This window comes from Hyperolius riggenbachi, chromosome 4 (genome assembly GCF_040937935.1).
Source record: "Hyperolius riggenbachi isolate aHypRig1 chromosome 4, aHypRig1.pri, whole genome shotgun sequence".
Lineage (NCBI taxonomy): Eukaryota > Metazoa > Chordata > Amphibia > Anura > Hyperoliidae > Hyperolius > Hyperolius riggenbachi.
Genome location: NC_090649.1, coordinates 100,778,574 through 100,806,554, shown reverse-complemented (window position 1 = coordinate 100,806,554; position 27,981 = coordinate 100,778,574). Strand labels below are relative to the sequence as shown.

Below are 27,981 nucleotides of genomic sequence, written 5' to 3'. Positions count from 1 at the left end.
GCTGGGAACTAATAAATCTCTGAGATTCGGGGCCCGCCTATAAATAAATTTGGGTCTAGGTGGAACTACCTTATTCAGAGTTGAATCCTGCTGTAGAACCGGACAGTGTTTCCGAAAAATGTTCTCTATTTGTCTGTACTGTGTATTGAACGTGCAGATAAAGGGAAGCTCCTTGTGGTTGTCCTCTTTTTTGGTTCTATTACCTTGAACCAATAAGTCTCTATCCATACCTGCTACCTCCACAATCTGTTTCCTTAATTGCTCCTCTTTGTACCCCTTCTGCTCAAATTTAGTAAGCAAAGTGGAGGCTTGATTTGTGTATGCTTCTACCGTGGAGCAATTCCTCCTGATCCTTTGGAATTGTCCTTTCGGAATTCCTCGGACCCAGGTAGGATGATGACAGCTGGATGTCGGTATGAACCCATTTCTGTCTGTTTTTTTTTTAAAAAAGACATCTGGTGGCAAGCTTACTTCCTGACTTAAAAATAGTCAAATCCAAAAAATTAATGTTATCGTAACTCATCTCTGCTTCCAATTTAATATTCTCACTTAAAAGATTAGCATCGCTTAAAAAGGCTTCCCATTCATCACCTGTACCCGTCCATATTATCAACAGGTCATCAATGTACCTGTGCCATTCTTTAATCTTCCCTGCATTGATCTTAATCGCCTCTTCCTCCCACTCTGACATGTATATATTTGCCAGGGACAGGGCGAAGGGGGCCCCCATGGCACATCCCTTTATCTGCAGGTAATATTCCCCTTTATGCCAGAAATAATTTTTAGCTAGGGCAAATTGTAATAGCTGCATTATAAATTGTACCTGTCTTGGGTGTATTCTCCCCTCTCGATTAAATGCGTTTTCCACTGCTGCCAACCCTTCCTGGTGGGAAATGTTTGTGTATAGAGACGCCACATCTGCTGTAATCAACAGTGTGGCGTCATCTACCACCACATCATTAAGGATGCGCAATGTGTGGGAAGTGTCCTTCAAGACCCTGGGCAAGAGACCCACTAGGGGCTGCAGAAATTGATCCAAATAACTGCCCAACCTATATGTAATGGAATCAATCCCATTGATAATCGGGCGTCCCGGGGGTGATGTAGTGGACTTGTGTACTTTCGGTATTTGATATATAATTGGTGTTCTGGGGTTTGTGGGGATTAGATATTGGAATTCGGCCTCACTAATGAGATCTTCATCCAACCCACTCTTCAAATTTATAAATTTGTAAGGAAAATTAACCTCAAAAGGTACTTTCTGGATAAAGAGGGGCCTAGCACTAAAGCAAATGTGGGGGGTCAATATCTGCATACGAAAATGAAAAATAACTCTACTTTTAACCCAGCAGAGAATGCAAGCAAGCATACCATAGATGTTTTTAAAAATCTTGTGGCCAACGATCTTGAGAATTTGCATGTACCTCGGATTGAAATTACCGATCGGGATGCATGTAAGATGTTAAAAGATAAAGAGTTGGTCATTAGACCAGCAGATAAGGGGGGAGGGGTGGTTGTCCTCAACAAGGAGCAATACTTTGGGGAACTGGACAGACTGGTTAGTGATGCCACAGCATATAAAAAATTAAGTGGCAATCCAGTCTTTCAGTTCAAAAGAGAACTTATTTCCCTATTGAAGAGTGGGTTGGATGAAGATCTCATTAGTGAGGCCGAATTCCAATATCTAATCCCCACAAACCCCAGAACACCAATTATATATCAAATACCGAAAGTACACAAGTCCACTACATCACCCCCGGGACGCCCGATTATCAATGGGATTGATTCCATTACATATAGGTTGGGCAGTTATTTGGATCAATTTCTGCAGCCCCTAGTGGGTCTCTTGCCCAGGGTCTTGAAGGACACTTCCCACACATTGCGCATCCTTAATGATGTGGTGGTAGATGACGCCACACTGTTGATTACAGCAGATGTGGCGTCTCTATACACAAACATTTCCCACCAGGAAGGGTTGGCAGCAGTGGAAAACGCATTTAATCGAGAGGGGAGAATACACCCAAGACAGGTACAATTTATAATGCAGCTATTACAATTTGCCCTAGCTAAAAATTATTTCTGGCATAAAGGGGAATATTACCTGCAGATAAAGGGATGTGCCATGGGGGCCCCCTTCGCCCCGTCCCTGGCAAATATATACATGTCAGAGAGGGAGGAAGAGGCGATTAAGATCAATGCAGGGAAGATTAAAGAATGGCACAGGTACATTGATGACCTGTTGATAATATGGACGGGTACAGGTGATGAATGGGAAGCCTTTTTAAGCGATGCTAATCTTTTAAGTGAGAATATTAAATTGGAAGCAGAGATGAGTTACGATAACATTAATTTTTTTGGATTTGACTATTTTTAAGTCAGGAAGTAAGCTTGCCACCAGATGTTTTTTTTTTTAAAAAAACAGACAGAAATGGGTTCATACCGACATCCAGCTGTCATCATCCTACCTGGGTCCGAGGAATTCCGAAAGGACAATTCCAAAGGATCAGGAGGAATTGCTCCACGGTAGAAGCATACACAAATCAAGCCTCCACTTTACTTACTAAATTTGAGCAGAAGGGGTACAAAGAGGAGCAATTAAGGAAACAGATTGTGGAGGTAGCAGGTATGGATAGAGACTTATTGGTTCAAGGTAATAGAACCAAAAAAGAGGACAACCACAAGGAGCTTCCCTTTATCTGCACGTTCAATACACAGTACAGACAAATAGAGAACATTTTTTGGAAACACTGTCCCGTTCTACAGCAGGATTCAACTCTGAATAAGGTAGTTCCACCTAGACCCAAATTTATTTATAGGCGGGCCCCGAATCTCAGAGATTTATTAGTTCCCAGCTGTGTAGAGCCACCCGGTAGGCCCAATGCCTTTTGGCAGAGACCAGGTTATCACAGTTGCAGGGACTGTTGCATCTGTCGGGATACATCGAGTGTCCGTGCAGATGAGATTGTCTCAAATACAGACGGAAGAAGGTATGATATTAGACAATGTTTAACATGTTCTTCATCTTATGTGGTATATGTGTTGACGTGCACGTGCAACCTTCAATATGTTGGTAGGACGACGAGACCGCTTAAAAAACGTATATACCAACATATTTATAATATCCAAAAAGGTTACACGTGGCACAGTGTATCAGCGCATTTTGCGAAAATGCATAATAAGGACCCTAGAGGCCTAAAGGTGATAGCAGTGGAGCAGGTACACACCCACTGGAGAGGTTCTAATAGACTACAACAACTGTGTAAGAAAGAGACAGAATGGATCTACAGATTAGGCACTATGGAACCCCGTGGGCTGAATATAGAATTAGATATCAACTGCTTCATTGCAAATAGATAGTTTAGCTATGGTACGTAGCATTTGTGTAATTGCTGAAGATAAGGGTTAGGTATGGGAGGGGGAGCTATCGGTATATGATGAGTTTATATGTATTGAGGTTATTATGAAGGTTGGTGTTATCTATTTGGTAGAGGGTGTAATTTATAACTATTTAATTGGCTTATGCACACAGCACTTTTGGTGGAGTTACTTGCATGTAGCACTTTTCACAGGTTCACAGTAATGTATTGGGAGATATGGACTCTGCAATTATATATATGTACATGAGATTGGAGGGTGATATTTATTAGATAGGGCATGGTGCAATAATGATATCATTGACACTGCATGGTGCACACTAAGCATGCATAGACTGGGGGTAGGGTCTGTAAGGAGACTGGGCCCCAGTAGATTATCTTGCTTGGTGGAGGTGATAGATGTTCATAAATGTTCACTGGTATATTAGGCCTCTCCTATAACATAAGGATGAGGCAGCACAAGCGAAAGGGTTCACAGTAGGTCAAAGTATATGGAACGTAATTCCATATAAGGATCGCACAGGTAGAGATCTGCACTTGGTGATTTGTTACAGGGGTGAAGCTATGCGGGACATATTCCTATGTAAGGATTGCACAAGGTGTGATTTGAACAATTGGTAATTATCTAGGCACACACACACAGATCGTATTGTTGCAACAGGATGCGATATTCACTTGGACTATAAGTCCCTAATACTATAATATCACATGGCTTTAGGGGTGATGAGGTGTCGTTAATTTAAGGTAGACTTGTAATAGAGGCTGTTCACTTTAGGGTATTTAACGCACTGTCACTTTAAATCATAATGTGGTAGTTAGGAGATAAGGATATATATACCCACTAGCCGACCCGCGGCGTAGCATACGCCGCATTAAAGGGTAGAGGGCAGGAAGGGGGTATTGGGCACAGTGGCGGGGAGGGGGGTTGGACCCCCCCCTCAACTGGGTCCCCCATGTGTGCTCTACCTCCAGCTTAAGCTCAGCAGGAACCCCCCCTCCCCTCACCTGGGTCCCCCATGTGCACTTCCCCTCCAGCTTAAGCTCAGCAGGAACCCCCGCCCCCTCATCTGGGTCCCCCATGTGCGCTCCCCCTCCCTCACCTGGGTCCCCCATGTGCACTCCCCTTCTGCTTAAGCACAGTAGCAGCCGCCACTATTAGTAAGAGGCAGCGGGCGGGGATGACTCACCTCTTCCACGTTCCAGCGTGCGTTCCACTGTCGTCACTTCCTGCAATGCTGCACACTGTATTGGTGTAATTTGCCTTTTTAAAACAAAAGGAAATCTGCAATAATTCAGCTATAAGGGCCCGTTCACACTTACAATCGCAGAACACCGGCGATTGCCGCTAGCGTTTTGCAGGAGTGATTTTGCTGCAATTAGAACGGAAAAATCACTGGACGCTGCGGCGGTTTTGGAGCGATCGCGATTAGCGTGCTTTGCTCGCTAATCACGATCGATAATCACGGAACGCTTGTCGCCGGCAAACCACTGCATGCAGCGTGGTTGCGGTTATCGCTAACCGCAACCGCGGCAGTGAGAACACTGCCACTCGCTACATTGTGTAGCGTTTTTTGCTAAACCGCTAGCAGTTTGCTGTAAGCGGGAATCGCGATATTCCCACTCAGGTGAAAACGGGCCCTAATTGAACATTTGTGGGTACCCACAATGCACTCTTACAAAATATGCAATTTGCCCTTTTTTCCCCTTGGTAAGCCAAGCAAGCATCCAGAGCCGCTGGTATAGAGCAAGCCTATAGCTTTATATTTTACACAGCCATATCAAACCCACATGTGACAGCCAGTTTCAGACTTTTGGTCCTCATCAGTACTTGGCAGGGCTTGATATGGCTGTATGAGATAGGGCTTGGACCAGTACAACAGAGTAACCAAGCAGCTCAGGGTGACCCAAACCACTCGGGACCAAAAAGACCTCCTACTAAAAAAAGCAAAGTTTGGAGTAATTTGCCTTCCTAAAACAGAAGGAAATATGCAATAATTCAGCTATAAGTGAATATTTGTGGTTACCCACAATGCACTGCTACTAAATATGCAAATAATTCCTTTTTACCCTTAGTAAGCCAAGCAAGCACCCAGAACCACTGGTGTATAGCAAGCCTATAGCTGTAAATTTTACACAGCCATATCAAACAAACCCACATGTGACAGCCTGTTTCAGACTTTTGATCCTCATCTGTACATGGCAAGGATTGATATGGCTGTATCAGATAGGGCTTGACCAGTACAACAGAATAACCAAGCAGCTCAGGGTTATCCAAACCACTCGGAATACATAGGTGGATAAAATGGACCAAAAGACCTTCTACTAAAAAAATCAAAGCTTGGTGTAATTTGCCTTCTTAAAACAGAAGAAAATTTTGCAATAATTCAGCTATAAGTGAACATTTGTGATTACCCACAATGCACTGCTACTAAATATGTAAATTATTCCTTTTCACACTTGGTAAGTCAAGCAAGCTTATAGCTTTAAGTTATACACAGCCATATCAAACCCACATGTGACAGCCTATTGCAGCCATTTGGTCCTCATCTGTACAGTACATGGCAAGGATTGATATAGCTGTATGAGATAGGGCTTGGACCAGTACAACAGAGTAACCAAGCAGCTCAGGGTGACACAAACCACTAAGAATGTATAGGAGGGTAAAAGAGACCAAAAGGCCCTCCTAATAAAAAAAGCAAAGCTTGATGTAATTTGCCTTCTTAAAACAGAAGGAAATCTGCAATAATTCAGCTATAAGTGAACATTTGTGGTTACCCACAATGCACTGCTACTGAATATGCATATTATCCCTCTTTGCCCTTGGTTTGATATGACACTGCTTCTTCTTCTTGCTTGGACCAGCCCCTTCTTCTTGCTTGGACCGGCCCTGGGGGCAGGGCGCTACTTCTTCTTCTTGCTTGAAGGTTGAGGCACTTACTCTATTATATATATAGATGTTAACAGAGGGTGGTATGTAATATAGGAAGATGGGAATATAGGGGTAATTTTTTGTTATGATTTAATAATGGGTGGGTTATATGTGATAGAGTATGCACAGTGCCAGAGTGTTATGGGGTATGCATTGTCTGTCATGTAGAGGTCTCTGTTATTTAGAGATTGTACTATTGGGTGGTGAGTAGGAAATAAAAGGTTTGGAATGTATAGCAGCATTGGATCATGTAATATAAGGTTGTGTACATTGTAAACAGTATTTTAAACTTGTACGTATTGTAAGTTGTAGTTGTAATGGTCCCCGCTGGGTTGCCTAGCGACAAGAAGAGGGCAGCGACGTGGGCGGGATCCAGCGCGGTGATTTTAGTATTTTAGACATGTCAGTATAGCGTGCTGCCAGCCCCTGAATGAGTCATCGGGACGAAACGCGTAGGGCGGAGCCAGGCAGCACGCTGACATTCCGGAACACATGCAATCCAGTGAGGACTGAGCACCTTGTATCCGCGGCCAAGGGCTGCTTTGTTACCTTGGAAATTGGAATGCCTTTTTATCTACTTTTAAATAAATAAGTTTTATGAGGAGATCGAAGTGAGGAGCGTGGATTACTGCAATCACTACGTGCAAATTGACAAGCAGCCATCCGGTGAGTGTATTCACGAGGGGGGAACGCTGTCTGTATCCTCATTGGTGAAAGCACGTTTTCCTGGAGTGTGACACGAGGTGGAGATTGCAATTGGTACAAACAGTGCTGTGCACTATATACGCTTTCTCTATTGTGTTTTCATTGTAGGGGTCTTATCTTTTGTGGAGAATAGGACTAAGTAAGCGCAGCAAGTACTTGTGAATCTGTGAACTGATTGGAGTGAGGTGACTCTATAAACAGGCTGCGATCCCCTACTGAGGAGCTTTTTGTATACATCTACAGGTGGTTGTTTTCCGTGAAGCGCAGTTTAATTAATCAATTGTGTGTACATACAGCTAGCAAAGTGCTAGCTACGTGTAACAAAGCAAAAAGCAAGCAAATCGACCCACCAGGGGCTGAGAAATCCTCCGCGGCGGCTTATTACTGTAGTATCAGAAAATGCAACCTAACCCTATTCTCACACAGAACCCTCCCCTGCCAATGCCTAACCCTAAGTAGCTCCCCTGACTATGCCTAACCCTAAGTAAACCCACCTGCTGATCCCCCTCTAGCTGCAAAACCGCCCAAAAAATTATCGGTTAGGTGCCAGCAGTTGCAGATAATTACAGCCGAGATTACTGAAAAAAGTGCACATGCACAGTTATGCACGACCTGTATGGCAAGTTGCAAAATCAGTTGAGTCTCAAAATCTTTCACTACACCGGCATAATATACAGTAGTCATAACATACATTTCAACTTAATAAATTATGAATTTGATGCCTTTTGACTTGTATTTCCCTTCATCTTAGCCTATTTTTTTAGGATTTGGGATTTGCAAATTTATTACACCTTGGCAGATTTACAGACTGAAGTGAAAAACGCTACATTTAATGAAACGCAGTTAAACACAAAGGGCTCTATACACAATAAGTAGTTTGGTAAAATTATTTTGGATGGTAAAATATCTCATGCGGTATTTTACACTTTTTTTCCAAATTCACAAAAGTTTTCCCCCATGAGGCAGAAGTTTGGTAATTTAGCTAACAAAAGTAGGATATTTATCAATAGGCTGTGTTTACGCTGTAAACTGCAATACAATGCACAACACATTCGCCAGGCTGCAAATGCAAAATGCCGACCTGCTGCATTTTTCTACAGCCGCACTGCAAACCCGAATCACTGTCACAAATTGGATACAATGCAAGCCTAAAGGTGCGTACACACATGCGACTATAGTCGTTTGAAACAATCGTTCCCTGATCATTTCAAACGACGATAGTTTAAAAAAACCTCCAACGATCAAACGATGGACGAGCTAGATCGTTAAAAACGAAAGATCTGCCTTGGCGGTTTATTTAAACGACGATCGTTTGCAAAACGACAATTGTAAAGAGGCGCCCTAATCGTAGATAAAAGCATCTAAAAACAGTTTAAAATTGACAAAAACGTGAGGTAGCTTACCTCAATGACGACAAATCTTTGTAATAAACAAAAGATTTATTATAGCTATAATAAATCTTTTGTTTATTACAAAGATTTGTCGTCATTGAGGTAAGCTACCTCACGTTTTTGTCAATTTTAAACTGTTTTTAGATGCTTTTATCTACGATTAGGGCGCCTCTTTACAATTGTCTAGTGCATCTTGTACCCCCATACGTGTCCCGTTTGAGGGGTGGAGACAGACCACGCGTGTAGTACACCACGGTGGACACCTGTCCCCCTTTTTTACCCAAGGAGTGCGACCGCATCCAGGTCCTCGGCGACCTCCCCGAGTGGAGTCGGGTTTATTGTCTCCACCTGCTTCCTGCGGTCGGTTGCCCCTCTGCAACCCACCTTTGTGAGTAGATTTTCACTTACTACAATTACCCGATTGTATTGACGTACTGCACCATTGGGTTCCCCGTTTTTGTTCCCTGTGTCCTTTTTTTAGAAGGTGTCCTGACACCCACTACCCACTTCGTTTGCAAAACGAGTACATCGTTAGAAAACGGTTGTTCGTACTAGGCTTGACATGCGCATTTCGTTATATCTCCATAGAAGCTTTCATTGTAATGTGCAAGCACAACATGTGGTTTTTGTTATTTAACGTTCATTCTATGATTGTGTCCTGTGACACGTTACTTGCTCCATGATTATACCATAATTGTAATTTTAATGGACACTAAAACAGGACAGAGTGTTTTTTCAATGTGTTTTAAAATCTGTATTATCTACATGCTCTACCTACATACCTACAGTATGAGTTTTCATACTGTAATGTAATATACGTAACGTTAGTTTTATAGTGTAACGTACATTTTGAACCGTTCGTTACGTGCGGGCGGAACTTCCTATGATGTCACTTCCAGGAACAGTATGTGACATCTTCACTGTACAGAAGATAGAATAATGGCTAGACGTGAGTCAAACGTTCGTTGGCATCACATTCATCGCAGAAAACACGCGTTTTCCTGTATTCTACTGTGACGTTGTTCCGGATCGTTCGTTAACAAACAATCAGATCGTTACATACTTTTAAAAGCTACTTTTGCTTAAGTCGTTCTTTCATCAATTAAAAGATCGTTCGTCGTTCACAACGAACAATCATTGTCGTAGGTGTGTACGTAGCTTTAGGGAACTGACAGTGTCCATTCACACTAGGCTTCCCACTGCAAGCTCACCTGTCCCGTAGAAATTCGGCACTACCATCCACGCTTGTCCCAGATACCAGAAAGCATACCGCTTCTTGTTGGTTTGCAAAAGAACCAGTAGGCATTCTCCTGCACCTGAACCAGATAGGATTCTCATTGGTTCATGTGGACCAATTATTGATTTATAATGTACCAACATATATTGTGGTGCTGATTAATGAGGATTCTCCTTGTCGCTAGGCAGGATTCACATTTTTTTTACAAACCACCAGGAAGCACCATACAAGCAGGGATGGTACGGACCATGAGAAAAGAGGTGGAAGTACCAGCAGACAGGTGAGCGGAAGCGCAGTGGCCAGTGTGAACAACGCCAGCACATCCGCTCAAGTCCAGATGCACTGAGGCCGGGTCCACACTATGGCCTGGTGCACACCAAAAACCGCTAGCAGATCCGCAAAACGCTAGCAGATTTTGAAACGCTTTTTCTTATTTTTCTGCAGCGTTTCAGCTAGCGTTTTGCGGTTTTGTGTAGCGGTTTTGGTGTAGTAGATTTCATGTATTGTTACAGTAAAGCTGTTACTGAACAGCTACTGTAACAAAAAACGCCTGGCAAACCGCTCTGAAGTGCCGTTTTTCAGAGCGGTTTGCGGTTTTCCTATACTTAACATTGAGGCAGAAACGCATCCGCAATCCAAAATCTGCAGCAGCCCGGGAGTATGCGTTTCTGCAAAACGCCTCCCGCTCTGGTGTGCACCAGCCCATTGAAATACATTACCCTAGCGGATCCGCACCCGCAAGCAGATCGCAAACCGCAGCGGAAACGCTCCGGTGTGCACTAGGCCTATAAGCGCTTTTGTGAGCGTTTGCATTTAATTAGCGCTTGTTGAGCGCTTATTAAAATATTGCTCCCATTTACTTTCATGAAATTCACAGTAAAAATCACCTGCCCTTACTGCGCTGTTTTCATATACACTGCATTTCTGTGGTAGTGTGAGCCCGGCCTAAAAGGAAGGATCAGGCAATTCCATAGAAGTGTTTTCAGCACAATATATGCATTTGTGATTTATTTACTTTTTACGGTAGCCAGTGATTTTAAACAAAGGAATCACATTCAGCAGATTGTTTTTTTTTTAATGATATGCAGAATCGCATATGGCTCCTGAAAACCCAGCAGACCCATAGGGAAGCATAAGTTGCCATTTCGCAGCGTGGCAAAATGACTGTGATTTTAAATGTAAGGGCTGGTTCACACTTGGCGATTTTTTAGTGCTTTGCTGATCGCCGCCGATCAGCAAAGCGCTGCTACTAATGTATCCCTATGGTATGGATACATTCACACTGCAGCATTTGCGATTTCAATCAATCACAAACGTGCTGCATGCAGTGTTTTAGGGGCAATTGCACTGTGATTCTTGTTCTATTGAATGGGAATCACAAGTGCAAATCGCACCAAATCACAAGGTTTTGGCAGCAAATTGCCGGATGCGATTGCGGGCTGGCGCCAAGTATGAGCTAGTACAGGAGGCCTACATACATAGGAAGCATTATTATATAAGATCCAAAACAGTCACGGGGCTTTTTATGAACAAATAGTCTTTTAATTCCTCTCAGCAAAAATGTTCTTCCATATACAAGACTAATGTGCCCATTCAGCGGCGATAACATGGACGCTGAATGGGCACATTAGCGTCCATGTTATGTGAATGGGCACATTAGCGTCCATGTTATGTGAATGGGCACATTAGCGTCCATGTTATGTGAATGGGCACATTAGTCTTTTGACAGATCGCGGACTTATGGTTGTTGAGGGTCCACTATTGATGTATATGTATACTGCGTGCCTCTGAGGAAGCGGCCTTTGGCCGTGAAACACGTGTCAGGCATCCTTTTGTGCGATTTGGAAATTCGGAAATAACCCACGTCTGTCTTGTATATGGAAGAAAAATTTTCCAGTATATCTATATTTTTGCATGCAAAACTATGATGGAAGCTAAAATTTCTCCATAGACCAGCATTGCATTGTTTGGATGCGGGCGTACATTTTAGTCCAGGGGGGGCGGTGTGCGCCACAGCGATTAACCATTCAATTGTACAGTATTGGGTCAGGGATGCGCAGCCTTTTACCTATATTTTGTATATGGAAGAAAAATTTTGCTGAGAGGAATTTAAAGACTATTTGTTCATAAAAAGCCCCGTGACTGTTTTCGATCTTATATAATAATTGACCTTGGGGTGGAACAACACTATCTGGCTTTTATTAGTATTTGCATTACTATACATAGGAAGCATCCTGCCAGCAGGGATCAGTACTCAATCTCTTGGGTAACACTGCAGGCCCAACACTGTTCAGACTCATCGCTAACCTGCAGGCTAGCAATGTGCTCAGTTGTGTGTGGGGGGGGGGGGAAGGGTAGACGGTGGTGTGGGTGTGATGTCATGCAGCAGGCGGTGTGAACAAGATCGCTTGGGTCAGGGGCTAGCGTCAGGGCAGGCCCTAGACTTTTTGCCGCCTGAGGCAATCTTAGACAAAATCGCCGCACCCCCCCCAAGCCGTGGGTGGGGGGCCGTCGAATTGGAGGGGGTAGCGGGCAGGAAGGGGGTATTGGGCAAAGCGCCTGGGTCCCCCGATCTGCGCTCCCCCTCCAGCTTTAAAAAGTTAAGCAGCCGCTACTAGTAAGAGACACGGGCGGGGATGACTCACCTTTTCCGCGTTCCAGCGTGCATTCCACTGTCGTCACTTCCTGCAATGCCGCCCACTGTATTGTAAGTGGACGGCATTGCAGGAAGTGCTACCCCCTCCAGGTTGGCAGCCCCCCACATCCACGGACAGGCGGGTGCCGCCCCCCAGAAGTGCCGCCTGAGGCATGTTTCACCCCGCCTCATGGGTGGACCAGCCCTGGCTAGCGTACACACAGATTTTACAAGAATGGTAAATAGTAAACCTGTTTCTTGGCCCATGCAGTATTATGCACCCGGCTACAGTGGAAATTCATCTGTCATAAGTCAGTCGGAGATCCATGAGCCGTGGTGGCTAAGCTGGCAGCCACTTGTAGCCTGCTCGCTATCTGCACTGTACTCTGCGCCTGTGTGGACCACCGCATAAGCACCAACCATGAGACCTATGCTTTCTGTGTAAGCTGCGCGTACAAGAAGAATCGGCGCAGGATACAGCCGGTATATGGCTGATCCTGCTGCTGCACAAGTCCCGGCCTTATGAATTACTATTTCCCCTCCAGGCCACCATGAATGGTGGGGAATTGAATAATTTGGCTTCAAACAATTGCTGGAGGCCGAATTATAGTGTTTTATAAGTAACTTTAGCTCCGTCTTCTGACCGCGCTGAAGTTACTCACTGCTGCGCCCAAGTCTCCTGCGCTGGAATGAAAGTGTTCTTAAAGCGGAATATAACCCTGCATTTCAACTTTGCTCTAAAACATTATTTACAGCATATTATATGCAACCAGCATTTTTTTTTGTACTAGACCAGCATTGGAAGGGTTACACACAGAGCTTTAAAGTTCCATGGAGAGAACTGCTCCCCCAGCCGAAGTTTAGATAGATACATTTAAGTAAACAGAATGTAACAAGTGTGGAATGTGACTATCTCTCTGACTGTGCAGGAGCTGGAGGACAGCCAAAGAGTGTGTAACATTCCTCACTTGTTACATTCTGTTTACTTAAATGTATCTATCTAAACTTCGGCTGCGGGAAGCAGTTCTCTCCACGGAACTTTAAAGCTCTGTGTGTAACCCTTCCAATGCTGGTCTAGTAAAAAAAAAATGCTGGTTGCATATAATATGCTGTAAATAATGTTTTAGAGCAAAGGTGACATGCAGGGTTATATTCCGCTTTAAGCTGCTGCCTGATTACTGAGGGATTTGCTTGTCATCTGTAAGTTGTTTGTGCATGGCTGCAACGCTACAGTATCATCCAGGCTGCACAGAAATGTGGACAGATGAGCACACTATCGTTACTGTACCTGTATTGACTGGTGAGACTAATGCTTCCTATGCAAGTTGTTGCCCGATTATGGCATGCAGATCCCTGCATATTGAGCACAGTGCATTTTGATCGAGCTTATTCTGTTCTCACTTCCTGAAGTATTGAAAAAAAAAAAGGGACTCCCAACTATTAACGGAATTAAGATATAGTACTATAGTACACTTTGTGCACAACTTCTACAGTAGACCACTTTGCTCAGTCCCTTGGCGTTTACTATAAAGGTATTCTACTGTAGTTAGTGCAAAAAAATAAAATTATATATATATATATATATATGTATATATATATACTCCTTTTTATCTAATAGGTTGCTATATGGCCCCCTTTTTTTTACCTGATCTGTGTGCGCCTTTGCCTCTTGTAGCTTTCTTGGATTGCGTGGATTACCTCAAAAGCACCTGCCATGAGTCCTACGCTTCCTGTGTGAGCTGCTGTCTGATTACTGAGGAAATTGCCTGTCATCTGTGCATGGCTGCAACGCTACAGTATCATCCAGGCTGCACAGAAATGTGGACAGAGGAGCATACCAAGTACTGTATCTGCATTGACTGGTGAGACCTATGCTTCCTGTGCAAGCAGTATGATTACATGCAAATCCCTGAGCATCGTGCATTTCAATCTAGTTGTGTAGGCTTGCTGAAGCATCAGAAAGAAAATATGACTCCCATTATTGACTGAATTCATATACAGTACTATAGAATACTTTGTGTTTGAGTATGAATTTCCAATATAGTAAACCACTTTACCTGGTCCCTTGGAGTTTACTATAAAGGGATTCCACTTTATATACAGTATTCAACCTAATTGTGTGGGTCCTGTGAATAGCATCTACCAGGGTAATGTTGAGTTCATTTATGCAGGCATTTTGCTTGTTACTGTTGAGTTCCAAACTTGCTACAGTAGAATCTCGTTATCGGAAACTCTGATATGGTAAACCTCTGGATATAGTAAACTCAGTCACCAGGTCCCAGCAAATGCATCTGTATAAATATACATATGACCAATTCTGATCTAGTAAACTATATTCTCCTGGTCCATTGGAGTTTACCATAAAGGGATTCTACTGTATACTGTGGAAACAATTGGTTAGACTTGAATCCAGGTGTCCTTACGCAGATGTTATATTAGTTATTAACCTATTGCCGACCGCATCACGCCTAAGGCCGAACAGCGTAAAGTCCTTGGGGCTCGCTTTGCAGATCGTGCTCATCTCCGCTAGGTAGGCGGAGCTCTGCCTTCAGCCTCCCAGCGGCGATCACCGCTCAGAAACTGTTCGACTGTGAAACGGCTATCCGTCTAATTACCTTGTACAGCACTGCAATCCACTGTAGCACTGTACTGGGGACAGCCGTGTGACACGGTTTTCCTCCTGGGAGACCTGACAGTGATCGGCTGTCATAGACTGAAGCCTATGACAGCCGATCACACTGATTGGCTGGTGGGGGGGAGGGAGGGGAATAAATAGAAAAAACCAGGGAAGTGTATTAAAAATAAATACATAAATATTTATAAACAAACATACGGGGCAATCTTTTTGAAGGTTTTAGCCTTCTGTATACTGTTTAGGGCCTGTGTACTTGGACTTCCTTGAAGATCTAGGCATTTGTATGTTGGTTAGGGCCTGTGTATTTGGACTATGGTCACATTTAATGAAGCCTTGTTGCAGTTTTGAAATGTGCGGCAGATCCCCATCCCCGCCCTAATCCCATGTGTGGCATTCATTTCCATGCACTGAAACGTTATTATTTCTCCATACCAGCACATTGTGTACCTGCTAGGCTCAGGTGCCTTTCTGTGCTTTGCTCTCTTGGCTCCTTACGCTGGCCGATACCTCACAGGTCTGTATTGTGATCCTCATGACCTCTTGCCTCTTTTTCATGCAATATCACGATGTCAGGACCAATATTAATCGGTCCTTGTGGGACATTGTGTATTTCACCTTGAGTCTGCTCTTATATCTTTACTCTTGAACCCTGATGTAAGGACTAATATTTACCTGTCCTTTTATGATACATCAGAGTGACATAATTTACGCTGTGATCTTTGGGTCATCTTTAACCTTTACATTCTTTGGTATGCGAGTCCATATGATTGATTTGGACTCTGTTTAGACATACCTGATACACATGGATGGTCTCTCTCTACTCCACTTGTTTGGTGAGATCTCTTCTTGACTGGGTTGCGGTGCTTCTTTGGATAAATGGCATTGGATTTTAATGTTTTGTATTTGTTTGCCTTTTAGAAATTGTAAATTCGCTTAGTTGGCCTGACGAAGGGCATATTCAGCCCGAAACGGACTAGTGTCGTTGCCAATTCAGCCATTATGCAAATTCTACTAATATGGTCCTTTTTTTCTGCCAGCCAAACAATTTAAATAAGCCTTTATTGAGCCTTTTTATTCAAGTTACATGGAGTTTTTTCATGTCAAGTTGTGTGTTTTTGTATTATCTTTGAGACACTGCATTTTTTTTGATAGATTACATAAAGTCCAGTACTTATTGCAACACGGCAATCTGACCCCACCAACAGAAAGCTCTGTTGGTGGGGAGTAGGAATGATCAATGAGATGCAAATGTTTCTGAAATTATTCATATTTTTAGGCAAATGTATGCAGCTTGAAAATGGACCAATCAATTTAAACCCAAGTTTAAATGTTCAAGCTGCTTACATTTGCATCAACTCAGAATAATTTGCATACCTGTGATCATCCCTAGTGGGGAGAAATCACTTGTGTGCTGAGATGTGCAGCCCTGCAGCGAGGCCTTAAAGCTGCAGTGGCCTACTTATAAAAAAATTGGCCTGGTCTTTGGGGGGGGGGGGGAATTAACACTGTGGTCCTCAAGAGGTTAACAGTCGGATAACCCATCCATCACGTTAGGTAACTTGTCTGCAGAGAGCTATGGCTTCACGCGACTAGCCGTAGGTGGCCATGCAAATGGCAGGTTGGGGTTAAGGATCTACGTTTTCTACTGTCTCAGCTACATTGTGTAAATACAGTACTATCCCTTTATAGTAAACGTCAGGGGACTTGGACAAGTAGTTTACTATATCAGAATTAGAATAGTTATACAGACACACAGGGCTGGTTCTAGACTTTTTACTGCCTAAGGCAAACTTGTCAGGATGCCCCTCCCCCGATTTTGTATGATCAAACAGCACACAATTTTTACCCTCAGTATAGGTAGGTAGCCAGGTATAGGGGCCTAGTATAGATAGCTAGTATAGTTGCCCCAGTATGGAGGGGGGGTCCCCCTGCTGTGAGGTGAGCAGCCAGGAAGAGGGAGCAGCAGGCACAGTGGTGGGGAGGGGGGGTTGCCCCCTTCCTCCTCCAGATATACAGCGGTGTCAGCGGGCGGAAGATGAATGACTTACGCAATGAGACCTGTGGGAAGCACGCAGAGTTGAGCGCTCCGACGCCTGGAACGCGGAAGTCAGGTGAGTGAGTCATTCATCTTCTGCCGCATATCTGGAGGGAGAAGTGGCGGAAGGGGGAACGGACCCTCCCTCCCCACTGCTGTGCCTGCAACTTTTTCAATAAAAATTGGAAAAAAATTCAGCCATTTGACGTTTAATGCAAAACACAGCATGTTTTATTGGGTGCTCCTTTTCCAGATGCACACAATGAATATGCCAAAATGTCATCTCAAACACTGTAGTTTAACAATCAATACTGGAGGGTATTAGAGCCATTTTCTCACAACTGAAATTTAGCAGTTAAAATTTGCTAATAACTCTTGAAACTTAACAGCTAATCATAAGTAAATTGTGCAGAAACACCAAAAACAGCCACATTTCAGGCACAGCCATGAGGTTAGGAATTTACAGCAACTTTATGCATTTCTGTCATCTCCAAGAAGCTGCACGTTATTGCCTTGAACCATTCCTTGCCAGCCAGTCAGCGGTCTCGTTTCCTGGATCTCCACTGTGGCCTGGCACATGAGTCTGCAAAAGAGTGACAGAACAGTCCACAATGAGAACACATTTACATTTATCATATCAGGGATCACTTCAATCTGTAGATTCCCCACACTGCTCATGCAATAAAGATTGACTTGCAGACCAGCAACAATTGGATGCATAAAGTATGTATTCAAAAATCCACACCAGTTGAATAATTACAACAAATACAAAAGCCATTAGCAGCGTTCTCCCCAGAATTTTTTTTCCAGCCAGGTGGCATGAAAAAGAAGAATGCAGGGTCAGCACAACTCTGCTTACCACATAGGAGGAGGATGGCCGATGACAGCTGGGTGCTCACCAAAATTAGCCGGGTGGAGTACCCGTGCAAAAGAGCCTGTGGAGAACACTGCCATAAGGCTGGCCACAAACAGCGTATAACAGCAGTATACAATGTAATTTTCCAGTTAAACAATACCAGTTTCTTAGCACCCCTGCTGATCTATGACTGCAGTAGTGTCTGGATAACACCAGAAACAAGCATGCAGCTGACCTTGTCAGATCTGACAATAATGTCAGAAACCCCTGATCTGCTGCATGCTTGTTCAGGGGATATGGCTGCAAGTATTATAGGCAGAGGATCAGTAAGACAGCCTGACAAGCAACTGGTGTTGCTTAACCTTTTCGGGACCGCGTGCATTAGATTCTACTCCACACTTGTGGCTGTTCTTGCCTGATGCGGCGTAGAATCTACGCCGGCCCGCAATTTCCGCTCCCGACGCGATCGTGCGCACCCGGAGGGGGAGATTAAGCTGTCATATGACAGCCGACATCTCCCCCGAGTTATCAGCAGCCATCGCGTATGGCTGCTGATCACGTGATCACTACGATCGCCGTCGGATCGTAGTGATCAGTTTGACAGCTGCGGCGGCAGGGGGGAAAAGAAGAGGATCCACTTTCCTCCCTCCCGTTCTCGCGACGATCGGCACCCCCCTCCGCTCTGGCCGGCATCTCCGCTCCATCTGACGTCAGCACCGGGTCCCGGCTTGATGACGTCATCAAGCCGCGACCCGGAACTGATCGTCAGACAGAACGGAGATGCCGGCCGGAAAAGAGGGTCCCGTGCGGCTCATCGCTGGAGCCTGGAAGGTAAGTGAAGGCTGCTGGCAGAAGGGGGGGGGGGGGGAGGGCACAGGCCACCATAGGGGGACACCAATCCAGCTAGCCACACACAGGATCCGGCCGCCTGACCCCCCCCAAACGCGCGCACCCCCCTCCCACGCAAAACGCCTTGGTCCTTAAGGGGGGGGGGGGGTAGGCGGCCGGTCCCGAAAAGGTTAAATAGAAATAAAGGCAGCCTCCACATAACTCTCACCTCGAGTTCACTTTAAAGAAAACCTGAACTGAAAATTAAAAGTCAAAATAAGCATACACAAGTCATACTTACCTTCCATGTAGTCTACTCCTCAACCTCTTCTTTCCCGCGTCCTGTTTGTTCACTGTGATCAAGGGAATTTTCCGTCCTCCATTTTGAAAATGGCCATTACCTATAACAGCTTTCTGGTCAGCACACAGTTAAACTGTAACATCGCCCACTTGAGCCATAGGGAAACATGGACATTACCTGGTACATCAGTTTTCCTCTCAGCTATAACTGACAGCAACTGATATTTTATTGACAGCAACTGATATTTCAGATTTGATAAAATATTGTCAGAACTGGAAGGGATTATTGTCAGAAGAAAATGGTGAGCTTCTGAGAGGAACTGGTGACAAGGTAACTATGTAATGTTCATATGAAGTTACCTCATGTGTTTATTTTAAATATTTTTACTCAGTACAGGTTCACTTTAGGCTGGTTTCACAGTGGGACGTTACAGGCGCACGTTAGAGCAGCCTGTAACGCAGCCCACCGCACAGTAATGAAAAATCAATGGGGCTGTTCACAGTGCGGACGTTGCGTTACATTGTAACGCTGCGTCACAAGACAACGTACTGCATGCAGTACTTTGGACGCGGCTGAGCCGCGTTAGACTGCTTGCACATGCTCAGTAATGTTGGGGAGGAGCGGAGAGCGGCCAGGCACATGGCTAATTAATATGCACTGCACGTTATGACGTGCAGTGTTTACTTCCTGGAGCAGCCGCTCTGTGCGGCGATTGGCCGGCGGGACCACGTGATGCCGCATGCGTCCAAGAGTGCGCATCACGGCATCACGGACGCCAGAGTGAGCTGCACAACGCGGCTCACTCTGACGTCCAGATCTAGCACCACCAGGCGTTCCGTTAGGGGGACGTTATGCGACCTTAACGCCCCCTCTAACGCAACGTCCTGGTGTGAAAGTCTGACATACATTTGTGTAGTGCCTATTTTTTTTTCAGCCTCTGCCAGTCCTCGAACCCATTTGCTAGAATAATCGACTTAGAAGTCAATGGTTACAAGACAGGAAGAGGCTGTGCTCTTCTGTCTGTTATTCCCCCTTTGTTGCCCATCCCCGCCCCTCCATGCGTGTTGCTGGAAGACATGGTGCATGCTATTCTGCGATCCAAGAAACACGCATGGAACAGGCAATCAAGGCCAAAAAAAAGACAGGCGCACCAGCAGTGCATGCCGCAATGCCCCGCAAGTAATTGCGAGGTCACGGCCATCTTGATTGCAAAACAGGTTTTTTTAAAAATAAAAAAAAATAGCGGAAGTCAAATAGAGCAAGTCAAGCAAAACGCAAACGTACTTTATTTTGACAAGAAAACACGCACAAACGCATATGCAGCAAAACGCCTAGTGTGTTCTCAGCCTCTAAGTTTCTCCTCTGAGTCTGCTCAAACCACATTACAACCTATCTGGGAAGAGCACAGGCACTTTATACACACAGTAAAAACACAGGCCTACACAAGCACCTAGCCAAATCTGCCTTTTAGCTGGCATGATTGTCTTGTATGATAAATATAAAAATCGCTGCCACTCACTTGGAACACCAGCTATGAGAAGTGTTACATACCCATGTGACCGAGACCTTTTTGCACAGCTTGTCCAATTTCTGGAAGTCCTCCTTGTTCACTACATCATCGCCATGGTAGGTTTTCCAGCCATTTTGCTTCCATCTAGGTAGCCATTCAGTCGCACCTAAAATAAAATTAAAAAACAAACCAAAAAAAACAAAAAAAAAAAAAACACTTTTGCTTCAAATAGATCAATGTACAGGTAGTCCCCGACTTACGAATGGCTCACCGATACAAACGGCATGGATTCTGTGTTTCCATGGGAGCAAGTAAAAAAAAAAAATTTCCGCAAATTGGACTTTTTATTTTAGAAAATATATTTTAAAAAATGGCTTTTAAAGGTGTATAAGCAGTTACAGAAGGCAGAGGTGACACGGGGGGACACTGGAGGCACAGAGGAGGTACAGGGGACAGAGATGGCGTAATGTTCTGACTTAAGAACAGATTCAGGTTAAGAACGAACCTACAGTCCCTATCTCGTTCGTTAACCGGGGACTACCTGTACAGAGAAGTTTCACATAGCAAGTGTTTTAGTGAAATAGTACACACTGAGAGGCTGATGCCTAGTACAGAGATTTTCAGGCAGATTTCCTGCCAGATCCATTTCCAACACGTCCAATCTGTTTTTGCCATAGAAGTGAATGGAAAATTGACCGTAAAGCAGATCAGACATGTTGGAAATAATCGATCTGGCAGGATATCTGCCAGAAAATCTCATCGTGTGTACCTAGCCTAAGATCTGTTCACAATGGGCTCTATTCACAAAACTTATAAAATGACTTTTTTTTGTATCACCTGATTGATAAAAATAACCTTTCAGAACATTTACAAGCAAAATAATCACTCGAAATAAGCTGTTCGGGCCCTTTTCCACTAGAGCGATTGCTGAATTGCAAAATCGCAGATCGCTATCGATCGCTAGGGTTTGCTAAATAACATAGGAATTGCGATAAGTAATTTCCACCACCGCGATTCAATTTTTACAAAAGCGCGATCGCGCCACGGAGCGATTACTGCTGCGATTTTGCTATGCTATGCAAAATTGCAATCGCCTGGAAAAAAAGGACTTTGCTGAATCGCAATCACTAGCGTTTAGAGCAAACGTGAGCGATTGCTAGTGGAAAAGGGCCCTAGCTGATGAACTTTATTTCAATTTTACTTTTCTTACCTTAATTATATTTTTGCTCTTTGGGAGCTTAAAAATGTAACACCAATAAGATGAAAACATGTGAAAAAGCTTAGTGACCCATTCCCATAGTCTTATTATTCCCAAACCATTAACCATCAGCTTGAGTAACGTTCACATGTGCAGTATTTAATCAGCATTGTGGTTAAGGCCCATACCCAAACTGGTCTGCAATCAGTGGCGATAACCATGGGCGAGTATCAGGTGTCAAACCAGTGTGGGTACAGCGGCGCAGCAATGATGGCTAATGATCCGGCTTGTTGGATCTTTAGCAATGCCCGACATCAACAGGTTACGCAATTGCATTGTTCTTGCCACTCCCTCGTCCACTGCCCCATCACATGGTCTTGTTGTTCCTCCATCCCCTGCATAGCAACATACGCTGAGCTGAGCCAGAGGCTGAGGGTGGTTATGTACAGAGTCTGTAGTGCTCTGTTGCCCTGCAGCGATCAGTACCCAATCCCTTGGCCAATAGGTCTAGCAGACTGTCACAGATAAGTCTCCAGGTGAGCATATAGCTTTACCACTACGGCAACAACTGTCACAGCCAACATCACTGATGAAGGCCTCCAATAAATGTTCATTTTTACACTTAGGACAACTGTAACAAGAGGTATATGGAGGCTGCCATATTCATTTCCTTTTAAACAATACCAGTTGCCTGGCTATCCTGCTGACCCTCTGCCTCTAATACTTTTAGCCATAAACCCTGAACAAGCGTACAGCAGATCAGGCATTTGACGTTAGCTGCATGCTTGTTTCTGGTGTTATTCAGACATTACTGCAGCCAGATAGACCACCTTGGCCGCCAGGCAACTGGTATTGTTTAAAAGAAAAATAAGTAAGTGTGCAGCCGGTCTCTGTGCCCCCTTCTAGCTATGCGAGCTCTGGATGTATACCGGGGCTCTCTGGCCACACACCGGGGCTCTCTGTGCAACTCCCCATACACACATAAGACATCTTTTTTAAATAAAGTAAATTTTTAAAGGGTAGTTGAGGGAGGAGGGCCCAAAGCTGCAACTCTGCTTAGGGCCCCATTTGGCCTTAATCCGGCTCTGCCGGTAATCCAGACAGTCGTGCAGAGGCCCTTGACTGGTGGTGACTGACCGGAATACCGGGAATAGTAGCACCAGAACTGAGCGGCTGAAGAGGACAGTGAGGGAAGCCATGGTGCTTATGGGGCTGGGGGAAGCCCCGGGCAAGTATAAATTAGCGCTAGTGAGCCATCTCAGGTTCTCTTTAAGGATAAAGGAATATGGAGGCTGCCATATTTATTTCCTTTTGAACAATACCAGTTGCCTGGCAGTCCTGTTGCTGTTAGGCCTCCTTTCCACAAACTGTTGAGCTGTGTGCTCAGCAAGCAGTTACCAGGCAGAAGTAAACAGTTATCATGCAGCAACAAACAGTTACTAGGCAGCAGTGAGCAGTTGAGAGAGTTTGAGAGGCATTTCACTGCCTATCAGCAGTCCGTGGAAAGGAGGCCTTAGATTGGTTGTGTCTGGACCACACACCTGAAACATGACCTGCATGCTCTGAAAGTATTCAAAGCAGATTATCAGCAGGACTGCCAGGCAATTTGCATTGCTTAAGGCCTCTTTTCCATGAACTGTTGACAGGCAGTGAAATGCCTCTCTAACTCTCACAACTGCTCACTGCTGCCTGGTGACTGCTTGTTGCTGCCTGGTAACTGCTAACTGCTGCCTGGTAACTGCTTGCTGAGCACACAGTTCAACAGTTTGTGGAAAAGAGGCCTAAAAGAGAATAAATATGTCAGCTTCCGTATCCCTCAGTTCAGGTGTGCTTTAAAGCTACTCTTACATGTTAAAGAGAACTTGTACTAGGCAGCGAAATGCTTCTCAAACTCTCACTGCCAACTGCTCACTGCTGCCTGGCAACTGCTTGCTGAGCACACCGTTCAACAGTCCGTGGAAAAGAGGCCTCAACGTCCCAATGAGGTTTCCCCTCCCCTGTAGCTTCGAGGAATCCAGCGCTTGCTCCCCTGAAACCTCCCCCGACAAGCACTGATTTTTTTACCTGCCGCGGTCCTGCACAGGCGCACTAGTGGCGCTCCATTCGGGTAAGGCGGAAATAGCCGAACCCGATCGTATCCGCTCTACTGCACAAGCACAAAGGACTCACGCCTGCGCAGTAGAGCGGATCTAATCGGGTTTGGGTATTTACACCTTAATCCGAACGGAGAGCCGCTAGTGCGCCTGTGCAGGACCGCGGCATGTAATTATTTACCTCGCTGCTGTTCGGGGGGCTGCAGAGCTGGATTGCCGGGACACCGGAGGCCGGGAAGAGCCTTGTTAGGATCCAGAGGCTTCCAACTCCTGAGACAAGTATCCCCTAGAGGGTTTTTTTTAAATTACAGATTCTTTAAAGGCATTGTGATGGACTGCCTGTATCCACTGGATTTCCGAAGTTACAGAACATTCCAATAGGCAAGAAATTCATGCCTGCACTGATTACTTGTGTAATATGCACTATGTAGGGAAGCAATGTCATGTGAAGCAGCACGTTACTAACTGGACACTAATGCTCAGTGGTATAATCAGCATGTTTCAGTGCTACCAAATACTGTTTGGTTGAACCACTAAAGACTAAATGAGTTGTATGGCAGGCAGTTCATACTTTGTGTTTAAACAAACTTACAGCAACTCACCTTTTATAGTGAACTCACTGTCTGTACGAATATTAAGCCTGGTATAATTCTGCCTCTCAGCCTGTTCTATTGCTGTGCAGGCAGCCTGGAAGAAGAGAGAATGGGGAATTATTGGTTTCCTTCTGAACACAAGCTTACCACAGATGTCTCACTGCGGAAAGCCACGTTTCAAAACAGACTGAATATTCCCACATTTACCTTACCGATGCCTCATGCCATTTTATAAGTGTAACTTCAGAGTGAGAATTTCTAAATGCCCTTTGTTTTTAAGTGAGGAGCAAAGATGTATTTAGAATTGCAGCTTCTGTAAAAGCCATTTTTCCAAATCAAGAAAGCAATCAGTGGTGGGTGTGCATATTGATAATTAAAAATGCTATATTACATGAAGGACCTCCTCATACTGCAACTAGCATAGTGGGACTTCTTGGAGGGAGGGGGGGGGGGGGGGTTCCAGGAATCCCTGAAGAGCCCTAGGGACTCAAAGTTTTGCAACATTGGCTATCATTCATTAAGCATTTCCGCATGCGGAAATGCTTAAAACAGCTGACTTTACCGACCACTCGGCAAAGTCAGCATTCATAAAGCCTCTTTCCGCATGGAAAAATGACACTACCGAGCAGAGTGATAAATCACCGCCTTGTGCGGTGATTATCGGTACAAATGTAGCAAAATGTTCATTCATGAAGATTACCGCAAGCGGTGTGAGGTTGGGAAGTACCGCTCACTCTGATGTGGCGATACCAATGTAAGTGAATGGAGACACACAGACCTCCCAGGCAGCTGCAGCAGAGCGGAACACGGAGAAATGTATCAACTCGGCAGCTTCCTTGTCTCCGCAAGCCTACCGCCTGCCTAGTTCGGGGAATCTCCGCACTGCTATCGCACATGGATACATCTTCATGAATGCCCACCCAGAAGTCTAAAAATCCGCCAGCGGTGTTTTCCCGCACTGATTCTGTTTACCGACAGCCTGTTCATGAATGATAGCCATTGTGTAATCATTTATGTTGCCAAGCCCCCCCTTACTGGAGCTGGATTCCTTAGAAGACCACTGTCACGGAAATCTTAAAATATATGTAATCTCATAGATAAGTAGTACATTTCCTTCAAAATAAGCCATAAATTACTTCTCCTATGTTGCTGTCACTTACGGTAAGTAGAAATCTGACATTACTGACAGCTTTTGGGCTAGTCCATCTCTCCATGGCCTTTATTCTTTATAAAGACGCCCGGAAAAAAAGATTTATACAAAGATGCTAGCCAGCCTGAATGATAACCATACAGCTTTTTTGGCGATTGGACAGAGCAACTGCAATTCACTAAGTGCTTTTGAAAATAAAGAAAAACCTGTGAACCCCCCATGAGAAGATGGGCTAGTACAGAACCTGTCGGTTCTGTCAGATTTCTACTACCAAAATGTAAGTGACAGCAACATAGGAGAAAAGTAATATATGGCTCATTTTACTCTGGAAGAAACTTACTTATCTGTATATGTTTACATATATTTTACATTTTAAGATTTTTGTGACAGTGTTCCTTTAAACGTGAGCCCTAGTACCTCTGCAACCATATCCTCTCCCTGACCACATTTTGAAGGTAGGGAGGGGAACCCCAAGGCTACAAACGTATCTCGGGAACCAGGGGGTTTAGGTCTGCTGTGATACTATAGGCAAGGCAGAAAAGGTGCCAATGCTGCAAAGAACATGCTTAGTGTGTACTGTGTCAAGTCCAGCACAGGTCTGTTATAACTGCCTTTAGTAAAGGAGCAAAAAGGTACATTACCTGTATTTCTGCCCTCTGATTAGTCTGTCGTCCCTCCAGTCTTTCAGAAGTATTGCTATAAAAGGAGATGCAAATAGATTATCAAAGTACAGATGGAATACTCAAACGCCAAACCACATCACTGATTACAAGAGAGCTCTATTTACAGGAATACTGTAGGGGGGGGTGGGCTGGGTCGGGGGAAAATGAGTTGAACTTACCTGGGGCTTCTAATGGTCCCCCGCAGCCACTCAACGATGCTCGGGCCCCGCCTCCGGTTCACTTCTGGAATGTCAGACTTTAAAGTCCGAAAACCACTGTGCCTGCGTTGCAGTGTCCTCGCTCCCGCTGATGTCACCAGAAGGGTACTGCGCATGCCCAGTATGGTCTGTGCCTGTGCAGTACGCTCCTGGTGACATCAGCGGGAGCAAGGACACAGCCGCACAGGCGCAGTGGTTTTCAGACTTTAAAGTCTAAAATTCTGGAAGTGAACCAGAGGCGGGGCCAGAGCATCGGTGAGTGGCTGCGCGGGCACAGGATGTCTGCGGGAGATCATTAGAAGCCCCGGGTAAGTTCAACTCATTTTCCCCCGACCCCCCTACAGTATTCCTTTAAAGAGAATCTGTATTGTTAAAATCGCTCAAAAGTAAATATACCAGTGCATTAGGGGACATCTCCTATTACCCTCTGTCACAATTTCGCCGCTCCTCGCCGCATTAAAAGTGGTTAAAAACAGTTTTAAAAAGTTTGTTTGTAAACAAACAAAATGGCCACCAAAACAGGAAGTAGGTTGATGTACAGTATGTCCACACATAGAAAATACATCCATACACAAGCAGGCTGTATACAGCATTCCTTTTGAATCTCAAGAGATCATTTGTGTGTTTCTTTCCCCCATGCACTGAAGTTTCAGGCTGCTCTTTTCTTCTTGCAAACAGCTTTGCCCTTGTTTGTAATTCCTCAGTATGGGCTGGTGCACACCGAGCGGCTTTTTGGGCGTTTTCAGATCCGCTTGCGGCTGCGGATCTGCTTGGTCAATGTATCTCAATGGGGTGGTGCACACCAGAGCGGCAGGCGTTTTGCAGAAACGAAAAATGCCTGGGTGAGGCATTTTTTGGATTTCGGATGCGTTTCTGCCTCAATGTTAAGTATAGGAAAAACGCAAACCGCTCTGAAAAACGGCACTTCAGAGCGGTTTTGCAGGCGTTTTTGTTACAGAAGCTGTTCAGTAACAGCTTTACTGTAATAATATATGAAATCTACTATACTGAAAACCGCAGCAGCAATCCGCAAAACGCTAGCAAAACGCCTCATAAAAATAAAAAAAAGCGTTTAAAAATCTGCTAGCATTTTGCGGATCTGCTAGCGGGTTTTGGTGTGCACCAGCCCTAAGTGAAAGCCCAGCCAGCTCAGAGGATGATTTATCCAGCTGATTAGAGCAGCTTCTCTCTTCTCTCTTATCTAAATAACACACAGGCAGTGTGTATAGAGGGGCCAGAAAGGGTGAGTTCATAGCAGAACCACAACACTGAAGAACTTGGCAGCCTTCCAGACACAGGCCGACAAGTCTGACAGGGGAAAGATACATTGATTTATTACAGAGACTGTCATAGTAGAAAGTGCTGCAGTTAGCCAGAACACATTAGAATAGCTTTTGGAACATGTAGGATGATAAAAAACAGGATGCAATTTTTGTTACGCTGGCTGCATTTTATGAAAATGGACTGCCATCGGGTGGCAAAAACTGCACATCAATTGCATTCAAAACGTAAATAAACCTGCATCAACTTAGATTTGCATCTCATTGACCATCCCTTGTTATGTGTTCTTTCCTCCCTGATGCGGTTTCACAGACATCCAAATAACATTGTCAATTCACAAACTTGTTTTT

At 44.6% G+C, this 27,981-nt stretch overlaps 1 protein-coding gene across 1 annotated transcript in view; it reads right to left on the bottom strand.

The window, feature by feature from the left end:
* Positions 1–17,149: 17,149 nt before the first annotated feature.
* The window catches only part of LOC137570432 (ribonuclease H1-like), a 33,912-nt gene continuing 23,080 nt past the window's right edge, over positions 17,150–27,981 (bottom strand). Inside the window, exons 4-7 of the mRNA XM_068279104.1 lie at positions 26,112–26,166; positions 24,330–24,414; positions 20,478–20,602; positions 17,150–17,524 (exon numbers count right to left, since the gene is read on the bottom strand). Coding sequence (XP_068135205.1) covers positions 17,447–17,524; positions 20,478–20,602; positions 24,330–24,414; positions 26,112–26,166 — 343 coding nt within the window. The 3' untranslated portion in view covers positions 17,150–17,446. The remainder of the gene's footprint in view (positions 17,525–20,477; positions 20,603–24,329; positions 24,415–26,111; positions 26,167–27,981) is intronic.